Here is a 22311-nt window from a genome sequence, read left to right on the forward strand (position 1 = left end):
AGATACTAACGTTTTGCTAGCTTGCCAATCACCCCCGATCGAATTTTTATACACACATTTGCAAATTATTGGGATGTGGCATAACAGCCGTGTTCGACTTCGACCCATAATATCCCCATTCATCTCGACAAAATATACAGTTGGGGTTAAAATCGTAGTCACCTTAAATTATAGTCTTGGATACCCAGAATTATGTAAAATATATTTGTCTGAATGATAGAGACTACTTAAATTATCATTTTTATATTTTCATAATAGAAATATATTTCTATGATTTTCATAATGATATATTTCTACTAAAAAATAGAAAACAAAAGCCCCCCAAAAATACAAGGTTTATGCCATTTAATTCACTGCATGATATGGACAATTCTTCTTACACAAGCAGACAGTTTGTTTATGTTCTTAACCTTAGGGGTTTGAGAGTAGGATATTATCCACCCCTTCATTAGCATATCTGTCAATGGCTGCTAAGAGAATTTGTATTCATCAACAATGTGAGGTTAAATTATTTCAAGTCTTATTCTTTCTGTCTATCTGAGTGTCTAAGATGGGCAGAATATCTATAGACTAAATCCTATCCATGAAAATCATAATAGATGCCTCCTGATTCCAGGAAAAATGGTGATAAAGGTGTGTCGTATGACCAGGCTATTCAGTTTACGTCAAAAGGAACATTTGAACCGATTACTTCTTCATGTGTTGAAGAGTCAACAATGGGAAAATTTGGTCACTTACCACAGACAATGAAACTGTTAGGTATGTGTGAAAATTTAAGTGTTCAGACGCTATCTGATATGCGTCAAGGAGAAGATAGTGATGAGCAAAATGAAGTTACTTTCAGTTTATTTGACAGAGGTACATACCAAGATGTAGATGTTCTGAAAAACAGAGTGAAACAAATGAATGGACCTGACCGAGATAATAATATGCTCAATAATAATGAACCTTCAGGATCTAGACGACTTTTGGATATATCCTCGGATATAGAAACCGATATATCAGAAGTAGATTTGTGCAATGATGATTACTGTGATATGACCGAGAAAAACAGTAACAAAGTCTCCCTCGGATTTGTTCCAATAGTTAATGAACAAGAATCTATAATGGGAAGAGGTAGAAGTGTGTCTGATTCAGTGCTTCTTAATCATAATCGTAGAATAAATACAGTTGTTGAAAATGATAAATCTCATGCAAGAATTAAGGCAGGCTTATTAATGTCACCTATAGCTTTGACACAAGATTTGCCAGTTATTATTGGTAATGATCAAAACCGATTATCATACGTGATGGAGAATATGTCGTTAGTGTATTTACCAACCACCAAACAGTTAGTTACTGGTCAAATAACATCACAATCGCAACAAGACTCTGAGATTAGTCATAATGAGACAAATCTAAATGGGGCAGAAATTGACAAACAATTGTCTGTCGAATCACACGCATCAAACAATGGTTCGGAAGAGATGTCTTCGGAACTGGCATCTCCATTATCTAACCCCAGTGTATCAGAAGCATATCCCTATCATGTTGGACCTGATTTTATGTCAGGGAAAGACTTAGATCAAGTAACTCTAAATAGTGTAGAGAGTTTGATACCTCATGGTAACTCCAGTGATCATATGGGTAGAACTTACAATGACACATCAAGTTTATCAAGTGTCAGTACAGGAACAGACTTCTCTATATCTGCTTCAGTTGGGGATGATAACTCTGAATTTAAAACATTTTCTCTGGAGACTGATGAAGCAGGCTTTATGGATGTTAATTTACATTCTCGTAACTCATATCAGCGATCTCATCATAATATCCCCCTTGATACTGATAGTTGTATTGATGATAAAGGTGCCAAATCAAAGAAAAAAGGATTCACTAATTTCCTTTCCAGGTAAAAAAAATATTTTTAGTTGAAAATGTCAATTCTCATTTCAGGCCTTTAAAATTTCAAGATTTGTGCAAAATATTTTCTGTTCAGGCTGACCTTAAAAATATCTTTGTTTCACCAAACCCGACCCACAATCGAGGAGAAGGGTCGGTAGGTCGGGTTTTTTTTCAGATTTTTTTTTTTAAGAGCTAATTTGACAGCTTGATAATTTTCCGGGTGCAAACATTCGTCTTCTTTTATTGGCAAACAAATCAATGACATCGGGATTTTTCTTGATGCACGACTCGCACACAAATTGCGACAAACTCACGTTTGAAACTCCCTCAACACGTTTTTAACGATCGTGCGGGTTGTGCCTTTATTTTTCTCGAAAACGGATATTGAAAATATCGTCGTCATGTTTAAAACGACGCCCCACAGACATAGAGGCAGAATCATTTCGTGGGAATGGACGTGCTTTCGTCTGCAACCATTTTGTTGAGAAGCGACACCTATGACCCTTTCGTCTTGATCAACCAGTTTCAATAATGAATCAAACCATAGCCATAGTAAAGGGAAATAACTCTCGTGATATATTTCAGGTTGACACACAAAATAAAATAAAAAGATCGCGGAAAAGTGCAATAAAATAATTTAAGTCGGGGTGGTTTTAGTTAGTCGGTCGCGTTAGGCGAAACAAAGATATTTTTAAGGTCAGCCTCAACTGAAATGTTTTATTTTGTGCTGAATACTATTCATTTATGTCAAATCTGATCAGGTAGTCGATAGGTGATGCAAGTCATTTATGCAAAGTTCTTGTAGGTCTTGTTTAATAAAATTTTACAACAACAAACCTGCAAACTTGTACATGTAATTACAAACTGGATGCTTGGAAATGAGCCTTTGCTTGGAATTTGATGTTTTTAATTTTATATGCATGCTATTGCTATCATTTTCATCAAAAGTATGCCTGATCCTGTAGTGCTGGTATATTTACATAATTCCTGTTCCATGTAGGCCTACATGTACACATAGTAATACATTGTGTAGGCCTACATTGTGCAAATGCCTAACTAGCAGTATAACGACTGCTTCAGTAATGACTGCTGTACGGCTATAGTCTTCTCATCGTATGCAAATGGTTCATTTGATTGTCTGGATGGTGTGTTTACTAAATGGAAAAATATCACTCTGATTAAAATACAGATCTATATTTCGTTTCGTTTTTTTATACTTTCGATGGCCTACACTACATGAAGATCTGATCAGATGTTTTGGGAGGTCATGTCAGAGGTCATACGAGCTGCTTTTGACCCTATGACATCAGAAATTTGATTAACCAATCAGCATGTTTCTAGTGGATTACCCACAGTTTCGTGCACCCCATGGCAAAAGCTCGCTGTGACAGACTGTTTCATTGGCTAATCCCTCACATCCAGAACACGTCAATGATGACAACTCTTCCAGATCCTAGTGTAGTAAAGACAAGTAAAACGAAATTTTGAACTATAAAAAACGAAACGAAATAGGATTTGAAATATATCTGATCATAAAACTTTAGTTTCAAACAATTTTCCAATGAGTTACATACATGTAGTAAGAATAGACTGATTGACTGAGAGTGTTGTAGAATGTACATGTATAGTCTCAAATCGCCGGTGGTAAAACTTCAAAATGGTAGCGATCAAAATATGCAGCTAAATATTTGGGAGATTATCAATGGTCATATTCTTTAGCCATACTGCTGGGGGTGGTAAATATAGATTGTGGATCTAACATGTATATATATACATGTTTAATGTATGGGTTATTTAGAATTAAATGTAGTATGATGTACTACATTATATTCATATTGCCTTAATTATGTTTTAGATCAAGTTTCAATTTTAACAAGAACAGCCGAACACAGATTTTAGAATCTGTTGTCATGCTTGTCCCTCCACCTGTCTGATGGATCGTTGTCCACAATTGCTTGTGGATAATCTAGAGGCAAAAATTATCTGATTGACTTGAAATTTATACACTAGTGGTTATATTCGTTGTCAACGATTTCTGATAATTATTGTCAGAGTTATTGTCCATAATCACATTGAAAAATCTTGTGGATGCTTTAGGGGCTAAAGTTATTATCCAATTGACTTGAAATGTAGGCTATTCCTATGGTTTATGTTCATGAGATGAAGACATCTATTGATTTTCAATGATATCTGTTAATTGTTGCTAGAGTTATTGCCCTTGATCTTTTTGAAAAACCTTGTTGATTAACTAGTTTCTAACGAATATTGCACATGAATTCCAACACCTCTTAGTGAGTACACCTGCGATTCTGATTCTGGTCAGTGTATTATCTAAAAAATAGTTACAAATTTTGGTATGTATATTACAAATGGAGGAAGGGACATATAATGGACTGTTTGTATTTTTCTTCAGTCAGATTCAATGAGGAGAAATATGCACTATTGTGCAATACAGTGTACAAATTCAGGTCCTATCTACATGGAACCATGTCTGCACAGCACTTTGTTTTCTATGTTGTCCTGAGTGTAGATTGTACATGCCGTTATTCACTGTATGCTTAATCATGATTTTCCTGGCCTGTTTTCATTTGTAATTTTATATGCAATTACCATATCTGGCTACAGTACAAAGATGAGATGAGGCTCAGGCTGACATTGCTGATATGTCACTGCCACTGGTATATTTAATTGTACTGATTGGTTTAGGTTTTGTCGGCCTACATACATGTTTAAAATTTACTAATTGCAAGATCTATTCATCACGACATGTATCCTAACACCTCCTGTACGAACAGCAGAGATTACTTTACAATAATAATAATATATTTATCCATCCTATACATGTGGAACATATTTTTTAATCTCACAGTGTTTTATTACTTCCCATAACATAAAGCTCACAGAACACATTTTTTAAAAAAAGGGTCATTATGTAGTAATCATTACTATTTTATAATCTATTTTAAAAAACCTCAATGCACACACTGTAAACTCTGGAGTCTGAACTATTTGTGATCAAGCACAATACATTAAAACTTTAAATTAAAAACGTTAAACTAGGATTTTATTTTAAAAACCTCCTGACAATGGATTTACACAGATATATTTTAAATTTTGTACACAGTCTGAATTTAACAACATACATCACTGATCGGCTAGACAGCTTCTATCCTGTACTACTACAATGTACCTAGTACTAAAATGTATTATATGCACATAACAAAAAAGAGTTCACTTACCGGCTAGACAGCTTCTATCAACAAAGTGATATCTCTTTAATATGCATGTATACATAGATGTGGATTAAAGATGCATTAGGTAAGATTTAGATAAAGAACTCTGGTCAGTCTTGCTATTAATACTTGTACGTACTTCAAAAACAGATAATGAAAAATGAATATGTTGAAAATTTATTCTGTGTGAAGTAAAGATGTTGCATTCATCCTTTATTATTGTAAAAACTGTACCTGACATCCAAGGCCAAGTCTTGATTATCCATTTTATCGCTAACTTTTTAAATCTCAAGGGTGTTCAAATCCATTAAAATCTTGGCTGTCTGATGTTCTAGAGAGTTGATTTTTGACTTGTCATGACATGTGAATAAATGTCTAAATAATAATTTAGATTTGAAGCCAGAAAAAAGACCTGCAATAAGCAGATTTATCTCTTACATAATGCATCTTTAACATAAAAGAAGAAGATTACTTGCAAAGTGTTTAGAACCAGTTCCTGGTTAATAAATCATTATACAAATTCAGTGTCACAATATAACCTGTTAAAACTATTACTTGTACAGTCTGTAGGAGCTAAATCGCTAATATTTATTTGGGACCTAGAAATTGACAAAAATGAGTCGCAACGCATATAATAATGTAATATGAATGTATATAAACTGATTTACATTCAATCGTTTCTGTTTTTACTGTAATTTCTAATCAGTTATGTTCGGCGAAATACGCCAGAAGTCTCATGTGAATGGCAATTTTAGCTTCTGGTTTTTCCAGTCAACACCGACGGTATTTATTGCGCATGCTCTCAAGATAAGAATATAGCATCACCATTTGACATGACTTGTGGAATATGTCTAGCCCTGTTCTTTGAGTCTCTTGTTCCAAATGGCGCTGAAACGCATTATGGTACACGATTCGTGTACCAATGGTAAAATGTTTATTTTGTCTTGAATATTGGATATCAGAAGCCCATCTTTTCCCTGTAAGATCACAAGACCAATGTTGATTTGAATTGACAAATAATTCGTGTTTTCAATGTTGAAGATTTTTGATGATATTGAGTTAGAGACTTAGCTTCTTTAAGTCTATTACTACTACATTTACAGAGTGACTTTCAATACATGTTGTAGGACAAAATGCAGCAAACAAGAAAATCAACTATTTTGAAAGTTAAATGACCTATAATGTTGTGGAACTTGATGACATATTAGATCATTTGTGCTAGTTATTTTATCGTGTCTGAATGTATTAAACATAAAGCATGGATAATTAATTGTATAGCTGTAGGCTACAGGTTGGCCTAATGTCACTACAATTCTTTGTAGAAGATGAAAAAGATAAATTTATTGCCTTGCCACGCCTATTGTTGTTGTACCGGTATATATGAATATGTAGGTTGATATCTCTGTCTTGAGTAGGTGTGTACTCTCCCTGTCTTACTCAAGGTTTTAAAATCTGTGAGTCGCATATATCCACCTACATGTACAGGCGCAGGGTATTAGTCATAACAGTTTTATACCGTACATGTATTACTATTACTGGTATTATTTAACAATTTGCTTATAACTAGTTTAACAATTACCAATAGATTAAGTACTGGCTCAGTAAACAGGAAGTCCTGGGTTCAGTCTCAATGTTGGTCGACTAAGTTCCACAGGATTTCCCTGTCCTGTTGCAGGATGGAGGGCCTAGTAAAGAAAGGTATCTAGTCATTTGGTTGAGACAATAAACTGTATTCTCATGTACATGTTTGCATGCACAAAATGTCTTCTTTTAGTTAGTAACACTGCATGGTGTATGCACATTTTCATTAGCCTGGTTGGTTCATAACAGAAAAACAAAATCAACACATAACTATTAACTGTAAAATGAAGTGAAATAAAAGAAAAAATCATTTTTTAGCCAGATCAAAGAGGTTTAGGCAAATTAAGTTTATGTATATTGTAAGAAAAACTGTTTGTACATCAGAAATATAAAGGAAATTGTGTTGCAAATACGTTACAATGAAACAGTTAATCCTAGAGCTATAACCAGAGGAACAAGAGTTTGTTTTCTCAGGTTTATACTGTAGTATATTTGGAATTTAATTCATTGATTATGAGTATGACAACCTTCTTTTTTTTTTAAAATGACTGTCATTAACCTATATCTAAAATGTTCATTAAAAAACCTCTATATATGATTTAATATATGTTCTATAAATAACCTCATGTTAAATCATAACAAAGTGTAATTAAGTAGTTGATAAAGACTTGCTGTTAATGATTTCAAAAGGACTTGCTGTTTGTCGATAAAGACTTGCTGTTTATGATTTCAAAAGGACTGGTGTTATTGTGCATTTAACATGTCCTGAGATAATTAGAACCTAAGACACAATTTATGAAAATAATAAAATCTTATGTTTTAGTTTACACACTGTAGCTACATGTATTAATGGTTTTTGCATTGTAAATATCATACAGATTACCCATAGATTTTTATGAAAAGGGTTTGAAGTGAATAGTTTGTATGCTAACATTAATGCTAAAGAATGATATACATGTAATAATAACACAGAATTTACAAGAGTGGTAATTTTTGTGAGCCAATCAGAATTGAGAAAATTTTAAATTTGCACTACAATTATGAATACCAGTAGAAAAGCTTATATATGTAACACTTGTTCAGTTTCAATTCAGGGATAGACTACTCATGTACATATAATTATACGTTTAAAGTAGCCAAGTCTGTAACTCAGTATCGTCCATAGTCTTCGACATTGCAAACACGACTTATTGGTCAATTTAAATCAACATTGATGTTGTTATCTTACCATGAAAAGATGGGCTTCTGGTATCCAATATTTAAGACACAATGCAAATTTTAAACTTGGCACACAAATGGCATGCCAGAATGCTTTCGAGAGCCATTTGTAATGAGGCGACTTGATGAACGAGGCTAAACATATCCCACAAGGGGAGACTCTACCGGAGTAGACTGAAATAACCAGATGCTAAAGACTGTCATTCAGTTTGCACCCAAATTACAGTAAAATCAGTTTATATACATTCATATTACATTGTTATGTGCGCTTCGACCCATTTGTGTCCTATTTTAGGTGCCAATGTCTCCTTTAAATGTCTTGGTAATTATCATCATCCACGTCCATATTGTTGTCATCATCCACAAGCAAAGTGTATCAGTGTGATCTAATTTCCGATAACTATTGTAGGAGTTTTGACCTTTTATCACTCAGGAAAATCTTATATAAGTTATCTTATATCAGCTGCTAATTTGTTGTCCCCCACCTTACGAAGAAATCAGGGGACTATTAAAATGGGTCTGTCTGTCCGTCCATCACACTTTTTGGGACACAATACCTCTCCTTCTAATTGAGCTAGAATGTTAAAACTTGGTGTATGTGTTTTATTAGGTGAATGCCTTGATGGAGTTCAAAGATGAGCATTTTTCTGCTTAGGGTAATCAGAGATAAACAATTTGATCCGTTGATGCTTTGGGACATGATAACTTTAGTTCTTATTAAGTGAGAGCAATGAAACTTTGTGTATAGTTTCATTACAAATAATTCCTCAATACCTTGACTTAGTTGATAACAAGTATTTTCTGTTCCGGGTCAGCAGAGTGATAAGCAATTTGATTGGTCGAGACTTTGGAACACAATGACTCTCCTTCTAATTGAAGTAGAATGTTCAAACTTGGTGTAGTCATTCATTAGCATTTTTTGCTTCAGAAAAGTAGAGACTTCAATCTGATTGGTCGAGACTTTGGAACACAATAACTCCCCTTCTAATTCAGGTAGAATGTTCAAACTTGGTGTAGGTGTCTATTACTATTAGGTGAATAGTGAATGCCTTGACAGATTTCGATCATACACATTTTCCGCTAAGGCTAAGCAGAGATAAGCAATTTGATTGGTTGAGAATTTGAAACATGATAACTTTGGTTCACTCGGCAAACCTCGGCAGATTCCGGTACCCTACATGTAGCCTTGGTTGTATGACGGTAAGTGGTATATACCTACCCCTATACAGTTGCGATGTGGCACCGGTTTACTTGTTTGGAAAACTTGCCGCTTTTAGAAAGAAGTTTTCACAATTGCGTTGTTCGAAAAGTGTGTAGAATTTTCAGTGCAAACTTGTCATTGTCTAATGAAAATCGGATAAACTTGAGAGAAAAACAGCTTCAGGCTTTGAAATATTTGTATGATAAAACATTCTTCAAAGGTATCTTCATGGGCAACGCCGTTGGTAATCCGCGAACTTGAAAGTAGTTTCAATGGCGGACTTCGTCATACAACTGAGGCTAGATGTAGGATACTGGAATCTGCTGAGGATTGCCGAGTGAACTTTGGTTCTAATTGGGTGAGAGCGATGATACTCCCAAGTATAGATTCATTATATCAATACCGTGACTAACTTCAATGATGAGAATTTTCTGCTTAGGCTAAGTAGCGATAGGCAATTTGATTGGTCTAAACTGTGGCAAATAACAACTCTGCTTTTACATGAGGTAGAATGTTTAAACTTGATGTAGATGTTCATTAGGTTAATGTCTTGATGATTAACATGTCCCGCTTTGGGACAAGATAACTTTGATTCTAACTGATGGAGAGTGATGAAACTTAGCGTATGGTTTCACTACCAGATACTTCAAAACCTTTACTTTGAGTTTGATTGTGAACATTTTATGCTTAGACTAAGTATCGATGATCAATACTATTGAAAAAGATAAATGTGCAATTAATCAATGTGTCATCTATTTATTTTGGGATTTTGGCGGGGGACATCAGCCTCATGTAGTAGTAGAAGCAGTAGTTAGTGGATAGAGTTTGCACTGCCCAGGGATGTCCTTGAGTTTGGCCTAAAACACAAACACTTAACACAATACAATGCTGTAGGCCAAATTAATGCTGTTGAACCTTCACGCTTTCCTAGCTAGGCTACTGACTAGAGACCCATTGAATTTTATTATTTCTGATAATTACTTCTAGGGTTGATCCCTTGATCAATTTTATGCCTTGTGCATGTAAATGCTTCCATTACCTACAAAAGCATAAAAATGTATGTGACTCCCTTTATGTATAGCTCTCATGTGTTAGCCGCTGTGGGCGTATGTTCCCTGACAACTATTTTTTTTATCCTGTACACTCTCACATTACACCATTATTGTTACTTATGTTATTCATATGCTTATTATTATTAAAATATTTCATGAATATTCCCTTGAAACTTCATGTATGCTTAGTCACATTATATTGTGTAAAGAATGATATTGAAAGGGTTGCGTACATGTAAAGAAATTCATAAACATATCCCACTAATAACATGTAAACTTATATGTAAGGTAGGTGTATAAATTAAATTATAAGCATATAACATAAACCTAATCATATAATCAGGTCACACCTTAATTAATGGAGACCTATATAGAAATGTAAATCTACTGATAAATATAGTATATAAAGATTAATATATCATAAAGTATAACAATTTGATGGATTGCTGCCATTTTCTGCCTGAATTTTTTTAGCAGAGCTTTCTTTTAATATAGATTTGATTAGCTTATGATAAAAATAAATAGATATATTAAGAAGAACTATTAATATTTGTGAAAAAGATGATGAATTGCTATATAATTAGAAGATAATAATCTTGCCTTGAAGCTTCTGAATATAATTAAATAATTTCTCATTTTTATGCAAACGTCTACCTTTACGGCACCAATATTTGTCAGTTGTCAGTATTTAGCATCCTGGCCTTTAAGTTAATAATTGAAATTTGCTCCTTTTTATACAAACGCCTACCTAAATTAATGGCACCAATTTTTATCATTTGTTAAGATTTAGCGTCTTGGCTTTCCACTGTGATGCCTGTTTAAATTTTGAAATTATAATGTGAGATGGTGAGAATATATTGTTAATTTTGAATCGGTGTGAAACCATTAGTATTTTTGATAACTGAAAACAATACGATAGACAGTACAGGTCATTATGTTGATTTGAAGTGCAAAAAAAACATGTTTTATTGTTATTCCGTTTTATACTCTAAATCTCATTATCCAACTTTGCCAATTTTTCAGTTATCACAAAAATCGTCTAAACAATATCAGCATACTGGTAGGTGTAGAAGGAAGGCTACCATTAGAAATACATTTGTTTTAATAAAACATTACTGAGGGAACATTGCAGTCACACATATTGACCAATATAATTATGTTGTTATTTTCAATGATACTAAAGGCTCTTGTGATTCAGTAGGCTGCATTTTATTAGTGATAACTATGTGCAATTTCAACAGAACAAATTTCAGCAATGTTTCTGCTTGATTTGTTTTAAAAGCCTGATCAGAAATTGGATGGATGCTATTAACAGTATGTTTATAAATTTTGGAGGAGTTGCATTGTTATTGGTCTAACACATGCACTGTTGATCATAAGGTATGTCATCAAGTAAAGTGGTTTCAAATGGAAATGGAGTAGGGTCACTTGCCTAACCCAGTGGGGTTGGTCAAGTTCTCTGGTTTCCTCCCACTGCTAAATTATAAAATAAATGTTTACCAGATTGTAAAGCAATTCTGAAATATAAACCTCTTACAAAGTTTCAGTGAAAGGAGTAGTAACTCTGCGGAATATCATTGCACAAGTTTGATATGATTTAATCTTTGAAAAACTGACTTGTAGATGGATTAACAAACACAGTATACATGTAAATCCACACAAGATGTTGTGTAAAAACATTCAATTTCCAGCAAATAGTTGTCTGTAAAACAGTACACCACATGCTTATTGAATTTTCGTGGCATAAGATCCATTATATGCATGTATAAAGTATAATAGGCTACATGTTATATCAGATGATGTCTGTGATCTATATCACCATCACCACACATAACAGTAAATATACATCAAATAAACCATCTATTGTATGGTGTCAGATCTTCATCAACAGCAATGTTATTAATACTCCTTGTTTCATTGTTATTTTCAATCTTAGATCTGTCTACAATCTACATGACATTTTTCTTATCAACAGATCATAATTGATTCAATATCTAAGACTGGGTAGATCTCCTATTTCATTACTGGTGGAACTAGTTGTACATCTGTCTGTATATGTATGCATCCAGTATCTGTAATAATACGGTACATACACATACAGATATTGTGCATTGGTGTCCATGGTCGCCAATGATCGCCGTGTCACCACGGTGTTTGTTTTAAGCATGTTCAAAACGTGACGAGCACGCCGTGAGAAAGAGGTATAATCGCACAGGTCGTGGTAAGAATGCGACTTTTGTCAAGTTTGTAAATTTTTAAGGACCTTTTCTCGCATTGTGTGCATGTTTGCCGGCGACCTTGTGCATTTTCTGGTCGCTGTACGGTCGCAGCAGCGCAGTATGGACACCACCCGGGTCTGATGAGGGGCTTTAGGGATATCCATATATTTTTGTCTTGCGAATCGTGGTTGTTTTTCGGGGAATACAGTATTTTCTTACTCTCTTTACATGTATATATCAAAATTGCCATACTTATTTTATTGTAAATAACCACCTGCTAAATACTTTTGTGGGAATGTATCATTAAATTGTTAATACTAATCAAAATAATCATAAAATACACATTTATTTCATATTTGATTTAAAGATGTTTTTGTCAATAAGCACTTGTAGATTTAGAAAACAGGAGAAACTAGACACATGTATTTTATATAGAATAGATACTTAAGATCTATAGAAGACGGGTGAACTCACAAAGTAATAACTAGTCAAAGAAAGATTGATTCTTAGATCCTACAGACTAGATTAGATTAACACATCTTTCTATCCAAACGATTTATTGTGTTGGGAACAGGCGCTAGTTACTGTGTATTCACCGACATATTGATTTGATATTATACAAAGGTATTGAAGGAAAATTGATCAGTTTTGCGGGTTAAGTTGGGAATAGGAGCGAGTCATGGATCAGAAACCATCTATATTTTCTGGTAAACAAGTTGTTAGATCAAGGTTGTTTAATGAACAAAAGAATATTAAACATCACAGCTCTTTATTATAGGTTGATGATGAAAAAATCAACTAAAAATAGTCATATTGTACAGAATTTTATTGATCCAGTTAGTATTTATGAAAGTAATCTAATTTGAACAAAGGTATTAAAATGTAACTCAGACTGGTAGAAGTTTATAAAAAAGTAATGAAATCATAAACATTTGCATAATTTAAAGGCAAAAAATTACACTTCCTAGTGTATTGCGGAAATCAGAAGCCATGAATGAATGATGAAATGTCACAAGAAAACAGTCAAAGCTATCAGGTATAATAATATTACAACATATTTCCATTGTTTATTAGGGTATAGAAAATGAAATGAAAAGTATCTGAAATTAAAGGGACAACACACAGAAAACTTTTGAAAGTATGCCCACTGAAACCTTGAATGCAACATTTTAAAAATCTTCAGTTTCTTTTATCTAGTAAAACAATCTACAATTAAATATGTATTGTTGCATTCTTTTTGACGGGTCAGTCCTTTGACATTCATTAAAAAACAGCCAATGAACAGACATTTTTTTAGGGCAGTGCTTGTGTTTTGCGGGGAGCCAACATGGCTTAGTTCGCTGGCTTCTCAGCCTTGCAGATAAATTTCCTTATGATTTTCTGACGTGGTTCTCCCTTATCAGTAGGACAGCTGTCTAGTCATTCAAATGGGATGAAAAACTTAGGTCCTGTGTACATCTTGGCATGCATTTAAAAGAACCCTTGACAGTCGGAATCCGATAGAAGAGTAAACTGTAGCCCCGCCGTCCCCATAAAACACTGTATGGTGTATTCCCATCTTCATTAGTCCAGTCGGAGCAGAACAGTAAAACGATAAACCCCATTTCATTTCATGTGTTTGGGCTTATATGATATATGGAAAATATGGAAATGCCAAAGAAAATATTAATTTTTGTTAGTAACTTTACCCAAATTTTAGATTTGTTTATGACCTCGAATTTATTGTCTCATAACTATTTTATACTCTCTTTCTGGCATTCAAATGATCCGGAGGAAATCTCTTGCATCTCTGAGCTTGTGTTTTAATTTGATTTTCTAGCCACTTTCATCAACCTTCAAGAGATGATAAACTCTTTGTTCTAGACATCTGAATTACACAATATAAACTTAATCTGAACTGTTCGTCTGTGATTACTGTAGGAAGTTGTTTTATTGTTCAGATTGTTCTGAATGGTTTTATTCATAATATTTACTAATTAGAAATTCACAAGATTTAATACATTGGAGTATGCAATTTTATTCCAAAGAATATCTCATAAACTATTCAAGATAACTTTATGAAAATTAGTAAGGTACACACATCATCTTATTATAGCAGTTGTGCATTTTTCTTTGATTTAATAAATCTTGTGTTTCCATAGAAACACTTTTGGCTTTGCTGTTGGTTGGCAATTGTTAATATTCTTGAAGACATCACAGAAACCGATCAGATAACTATTTTGAACTTCAATTTTAAACATTGTATCATTTATGCATCTAAAACTTAACACATAATATTTTAGGTTTTTGATATTTTGGTAGTGGAATTCTGAAAACATTGGTTGTAGTTTTTAATTGAACTCAATTCGTGTTCACTAGAACCAGGTAGAAAAATTTGAATGCCTGTCGCTATTTGTTATATATCTTATGTACACTACTAGTATTTGGTTGTTGATTACCAATAACACAAGAGATTGTTTATCTCTGTATCTTACAAAGCATGTCCAAGGGTGAGGGATATTGATGACTGTGTCTTCTTGTTTACTTTGTAGTGAAATATATTCAGTTACATATTGGGTAGCAAGATCTACCATATTGATATTAACGACATTAGAAATAAGGTCAGGGAAAAAGGCGCTCCAGTAGAAACCACCAGAATATAAAGGTCCTCTTTAAAAGATGTATTTACTTAACTGTCATGATCATAAATACATTAACTATTGACTGGATCAGTCAAATTGATCCACTCTGAACCGAGAATTTAGCGATTGAATTTTCAGTCTAGCCTCGATGATCATTACTAAAGTCGGTACGATAAAAAAACATAGTCTCAATTATCCATTTCATCGTTAAATCATGAATGAAAGTTGAGCAGCATATCTGATCCTAATCCAGTATATATCACAAGCTAGCGATGACATTGAGAGTTGATTATGGTCTGGATAAGTTAATTAATGTCTAATTAGTAATTTAGATAACATTTCAGGCCTAAAGGAAGACCTGTATAGGCAGATTTAGCTCTTGCATAATCTATGTTTAAGGAATTTGAGTTTTAAGGCTACTGGTAAAAATGGCTTAGGTAACAACTTGTCTTGTCTAACCTTGTCTAACAAGGCAACAACTTGTGCCATTATTTCACAGATGTGTCATTTTTACCCTGCACCAAATTTAGGATGACATGTAGAAGATTGCTCCAGCAGGAATATGGTTACAATACTATGCAGCATGTGACAATATCACATGATGATATACAGAAGGCCAGATAATGTTTTATTATTATTAAAGTAAACTTATTTACTAAAGATTATTGTGGTCATATTAAATTATTTTGCAATTTATGCCAGTAAATTGTTTTTTCCTGTTCATTAAAGATATCATTTCTAGATAAAAAGGTTTTGTCATAGATGAAATAAATTATTCTTGAAGAAATATATCTTAAAGATGGGTTCCCAGAAAAGGATTTATCGGGTGGTTATTTCCAATAAAAGTATGGCAATTTTGGTATATATGGAAAGTAGAGATATCCAATCTTACTAGAAAAATACTGGATTCCCCGAAAAACACTCATGGAGCGTATACAGGACAAACATGTAAGGGTTCCCCTAATCGACAGCCTGACGATTAGGAATTTCTGCACGCGTGATGTCAAAGGTCACATGTGAACATTGAGTGCTTGATGTACAAGTTGATAAACTTTATGAAGAGTTAGACGTACAACACTTTCTAAGATAAAAATGACGAAAAAAGACGCGGGTAGTGGATAATCCAAGAATTTAATTAGGATTCGATATTTGTAATAAATAGTAAGCGATTAAAGACAACATCGTCTTATGTATGCTATGAATTCTCCTCTGACTTCCAAGAGACGTAAGTCATGTGACGTAAACATGACCTGGTTTGATCGAATTTTTATAGCAGGGCATTCCTTCGCAATTCCAATGTTTGAGAAGGATTTGAAGCAAAATTAAGACAAATTAATTAGTTTGAATATGTTTTTAGTCCATATATACCATTAAATCACCCAGTTTGTACTCGGGGAATGTATCTTTAAAAGATCTCCATGTTTCCACTGAATTGAAAGTATATCTTGTTTATAACATGATATCTATTTTAAATTTTAAAACCAGCAACATCTTCATCTGACAACCACTGTCAGTGGACGCTTATAGCTGGCCCCCGATCTATTTACTTGGTTTGATACTTTGTTGCTTGCAATGTCTGTGTGGTCTGTGTGCCTTGTCTGCAGGTTTGTCTGATGGGTTTTGTTTGTGTGTGGTGCAGTCCTCCTACACTTGCTATAAGAAACTATCTCCTTTTATTGTTCTGTTTTATTTTTCAATCCACATGTTTTTTTTTACAAGTTCTGTCAATAGATACATTTGTTTATAAAAATTGATGAAATTCCTGATAACAATTGGCGACATGTATAACAATGACTGGTTAAAGGAAGACAACTAGACTGATATATGATGTAATCAGTCGGTATAGCAACTGTACTTGCTAAATACAACCTATTTACCAAAACTGATATAGAAATGTTTGTCCACTAAAATAGAACCAATATTTGAGAGCAGACTGTACATGATGCATTTAAAGTAGACATGTTAATTATCATGAAACTGTAAGATTTACTTAAGGTAGAAGAAGATGGGATTAAAACTTTGTTCAAACGTGCTGACTGGGCTTTCACACTAAACATAATGAGCAGTTGTTTGTGCTTTATGCTTTGTTGGCCTGATTATTTACAAAGAAAGTTTGAAAAGAGTCTGTCTAAAATTTACTTAAATTGTTGTGTTTCTCTTGGTTGTCTTTGTGTTATGGTCTGACGCTGACGAGACTTAACCGATTTATCCCTTGAATCAGTTTTTGAATGCTCTCATAAATATAAATTTTTGCTGTTTCTGTATGTTAAATTTGTCTGCCATTTAGTGGTTGTATCGATGTGAATCCATATATAGTAGTAGTAGTCCATTTCAAATGAAAAGATTCAACAATTTTCTTGGTGCAAGAATATAGATTTCTCCAATATAGCTTCTGAATAGGTAGTGGAAATGCTCAAACTCAACTTTTTTCAGGTTCAGAATATCATTACCATATTACTTACTAAGTTTCTTTTCAAATATTGCTGATTAAAGGGTTAATATGGCTTGTTTATTTGGTTTAGATCTAAAAATTGCAGCAGCGTCACATTTTATTTGGCAATGAAACTTGAATACTTCCTAGAAAAATGGAGTTCCCCCACCCCCAGCAACATTTTCAGTTGAAATGGCATTTATAAAGTTGGTTCAAATTAACCAAATTTGTTAGTTGTTTGCAGTAGTCTAAGATCGTAATAACTGAAAATATTTCAATGTACTTAATAATATTAATACCAATAATTAATATATTGCCCGATTTCTTCGCATGAGTAACTTTTGTTTGTTTTCACCTATGAATATTTCATTGACAATGCGACATGTTGGCTTTCATAGTAAATAAGTCATGCATGAAATTCTTGTTGATTTATAACATGCATTTTGTCTGTTGTAATGAAAAGTCTAAATTTCTACTATTGTGACGTGACAGTGACAGTCAGTGGTTTCCCTACTAGTAAAATGATTCATCATTCTAGATACTCGCTAAATCAGTTAATTCTCTTGCTGACCCTGTATGACTTACTAATACTATAGGCTAGGCTTCTAGCTTCATATAGGGTAACTGCACTTGTCACCTTTTGAACTCATAACCAACATTTTTATTTGGAAATTTATTTATGAAACTTCCTGTCAAATAGTAAACCTACATGACACTTGTGTTTAGACCTTTGGACATGATGTGTCTTCTACCAGGATATTAGTTGAAGTGTCAACAAATGTGCAATGACATGTACATGTAGTGCGGACTTACTCCTGTGGTGTTTTTAGTTGACTAACAAAGGACAACTTCTTTTAAAAAAGACATGTATTTTTAAATTTTATTTGAGAAAAGCTTTATTACATTACTACATTTCATCACATATAGAAGAATAGAGTAGCAGTTTCTTTGTTGCCATTTTTTATTTTGAAACATAAACTGATTTCTTTTATGAAATTTGGAACAAAACATCGTTGAGGTTCAGCTTGACTGCAGGTTTTGTTAAGTGGATGTAGATATTATAAAAAGTTTTAAAACAGTTGTTGAGTTTATGATTGGATAATAAACTGAAGATTAAGGGAAGTTATTTAAGTGGTATTTAAAATAAGAAGTGTTTATCTTAAGTAACATGTAAGAGGTACAGGGTGGTAACAGTGATTATTTGACTTGGTATATATTTTACTAGTTAATACCCACCTTGTACCAAGTGATATTTATTCGTTTAAAAAGATTCAAAGTGACCACTTAACTTAAAGTTCAGCTTTACCGAGATTTATTTGAAACTAATTTGATTGAAGACAGTCACATGTGTTGGACTTTGTAAGTTCATTTGGTCACAGTTACCAATGATGTAAATGAATTGCCCATAGGAGATATATATATGTGTCAGTAGTTAAGATATTTGACTTATTTATCTGTGTTTTATATAAGTCACATGTATCTTGTGTAATATTTTTATCAGCGTTTTGATATGGTGTTCATGTGATCTATGGCAGAACAGTGTTTACTAACATGTCTATATTAGCAGAAAATACTGAGATCAAAAGGACTTTACATATTATAAAACAGTAAGTAAATAACATCTACAACTTTTTATCGATGTAACTTTTATAACAATTTGTATTTTTACATTTAAATTTGCTGTTTGACCTTACATTGACATCTTTTGTCTGCATCACAACAAAGTCAAATATAATTTAATATTTGATTCTTGTTTTGAATCAATATTGACTATTAATGGTACAGGTATCTCAATATGCAGAAATATATGCCCTCATCAAGGAAGAATCTGAAATGTCATAATGATAATGGTTTTGCTGAAACCAGATCTGTAAAAGTTTTTCTTTGAAAAGCTCTGGCTACACACTAAATATCTTATTAAATTTGCAGTGTTTTTTTCGTTATCATATGGAAGAACTCTATCGGTATACAAAGTATGTCCAAATGTATGTGAATTCAATACAAGATAGAATTCATGATATCATTTTTAAAACTCTATGGCAAGATAACTTTGATTCTAACTGATGGAAAGTGATGAAAATTTGTGTATAGTTGTTTCACTACCAGATACTTGAAAACCTTACTGAGTTTGATCGTGAACATTTTCTGCTTAGACTAAGTGTAGTTTAATGGTCGAGTGCGAGACATTAAGTAATATATTGATATTGCATGAGTGCATTTAGCACGAGTGCTATATCTACATGTATATATTACGCAATGTCTTGCACGAGACCATTAAACAACTTAAAATACAGACACTATCCAGCCCATGCATTCCAATGAAATACGTCACACAGTTCCAATATTTCAACTAGTATAAATAATGTACGCTTGGCACTTTGCCCGTACGAATATTTGAAATAATAGTACGCCAAAATCAAAGGATGACGTCACATCTGTATTTTAAGTATAGATAATCAGTTTGATTGCTCAATTCTTGTTAAAAAGGTAAATGTGCAATTAATTAATATGTATCATCTATTTACTTTGGGATTTCTGCTGGGGACATCAGCCTCACTGTTGGCTTGTTTAGAATGATTTGAGAGCTGGTCAATGGGACTTGTTAACAATGATTTGAGAGCTAGCATCTACAACTGTGCTGCTGGTAGTCATCATGCCACCATCTGTGTTTCTTAAATTTTAAAAATTTAGCAGTAATGATATAGACCTTAAAATGTGTATATCTATTTCAGTTTTATTTCAATAATTCAGTTGGGCGTAGAGGGTCTTTAGCAGTGGGAGGAAACAACCGGATTCGGAGAAAACCCATGCGGTTGGACATGTGACTCCACATCACACAATGACTGACCTTATCGTCGGTGGGGAGTCAAAATGTCGTATCTGGCATATTTTGCGAAATTCACTTTTTTGCTGCTTCAGAATGAGCCTCTACTGTGTGAAATCTATGAAATTGAAGCAGTTAATGGTGAATATTTTCCTGAGATACGTCTTTGCTGTATAAAATTGCAAATAACTAGCTTTCACTCCATATTTCTGCACTAGATGTTGAGCTTGATACGCGCGGATAGTTACATACTGTTTAAATGGCTACACATATATTTTGTACATAAATATTTGAGAAAAGCTTCAGAAATACCACTTTTTACATTTTGACGTTACGGTTTTATAAGACATTTTGATTCTTAACCTCTGTGCTATTTTTGGCTTTCCTGGACAATTTCGCAAAATCCAGATAGGACCTTTTGACTCCCCACCGACGATAAGGTCAGTCATTGAGTGAAGTGGAGTCACGTGTCCAGCCGCATGGGTTTTCTCCGAATCCGGTTGTTTCCTAACGACTACCCCCCCTCCCCTGTTTGTAACATCTGACGGTGAAGATATCTACTGCTATTTTTTTTACCTCATTCACAGGATGTTTTTCTGTTTAAACAAATACTGAAGAAATTGGCAGCAGTTTTTATTTGCTTTTGGAAAGGGTAATGGTTTTACCCACGTGTTTAGACACACTTTGTTAGCCACAGCACATGTTAGAAATCCTTTTGATTGTAATATTATAAAAATCAGAATATTTACCACTGGAGAGAATTATAAAAAACTTTTAATAACATTTAATAAACTAATAACAATGTCTTCTTTTCATTTCCTTTTTTGACTTCACTCAGTATTTTTAATGGTTTCTCTATTGGTTATTGGTTAATAGTTGTTACTTGGTTTTGTATATAAACCCTGGATTATATTCATCATCATTTGCTTGAAAACGTTGAGAGAACCCTCAACAAAACATCCTTTTATTTAAAATAGTAATTGCGTTCCATATTATGATTTTGTGTTTATTAATGTTTTTTTTTTTGTTTTAATACTTCAATGTTTTCGATATGAAGTATGCCTTAAAAGCTCTTTTTTGAACAAAACATTAAGATTCATTCTTGTAGTTAAAGGGTAGCATTTTTGTATTTAGTAAAAAGACATATTCATTATAGATTATCTAGAAAATTTAACTCAAACAGTTCACAAGACACAGACGTTTTTGTTTTAAAATAATATGTGAAAATAAGATAAACAGTGAGTATAATACTGTAGTAAGCTGGCTGTGTTAGATGTCATACAATGTTTCTATAAGTTGAAGTGTAATAAGTAATGAATGTTTGTAAATTACATGTACCTACTGTATGTACAATTTACCATTGACAGGACATGTCAGTAAATGTTACGTTGACTTGTCATACACATGTCAAGTGATATTTTACTTTAAATGAGTTCTGACTAAACAAATAAAACAAGAAGTGTTACAACTAAGTTATTTAGTTTTCTTTTGAAATCTGCTTAGACATTTTACCCATCCATCTTTAAAGGAATTTGAAATGGTGAAAAAAATAGAAATTTTGATTTCAGTTAAAGTGCTTTAGGTTTGGCTGAGCCTTAGTCACACCTCACAGATTAGCATAGGCTATGTTAGATTTTTTATATATTTTTACACAATCAATGCAGTATTTGATTATAATTTTCAATCTTTAAATAGCTTATATTCAAGGTTCATGGGCTATCCTTACAAACTTATATATAATAAACTCCTCAGCACAAATTTTTATTTTACCAGTTCATTAGAAATACCATATTTGATGTTCCAATAAATGACATAATTTATATCAAAATAAATCTATAAACAAGCTAACCCTTTGAGTGTTAGAAGGTTACCCCCAATTTCAATAATTTTTCTTGAGATCTTTAAAATACTACTACATGTATTATATTTGTCACATCAATGGTAAAGGCTGAAGGAGAAATTGTCCAAAAATATCCACTACATTCTTCTACAGTTAAATGCTATCACATATTTTAGCAAGTCAACCACTTGTCTTCAAACCTTGTAAATG

The 22311-nt window shown here is 33.2% G+C and overlaps 1 protein-coding gene across 3 annotated transcripts in view; it reads left to right on the forward strand.

Moving 5' to 3' along the window:
* The first annotated feature begins 449 nt into the window (after nucleotides 1-449).
* The window catches only part of LOC126814671 (TBC1 domain family member 12), a 41791-nt gene continuing 19929 nt past the window's right edge, over nucleotides 450-22311 (forward strand). The window contains exon 1 of one of the 3 annotated variants that reach the window (XM_050539977.2): nucleotides 450-1888. In XM_050539977.2, the coding sequence (XP_050395934.1) occupies nucleotides 600-1888 (1289 nt within the window). In that variant the 5' untranslated portion in view covers nucleotides 450-599. Of the gene's footprint in view, nucleotides 1889-10429; nucleotides 10455-18445; nucleotides 19045-22311 lie in introns of those variants that run through there. The other 2 variants (XM_050539979.2, XM_050539978.2) reach the window with 2 other exon arrangements.

Source organism: Patella vulgata, chromosome 3 (assembly GCF_932274485.2).
Source record: "Patella vulgata chromosome 3, xgPatVulg1.2, whole genome shotgun sequence".
Taxonomy (NCBI): Eukaryota; Metazoa; Mollusca; class Gastropoda; family Patellidae; genus Patella; species Patella vulgata.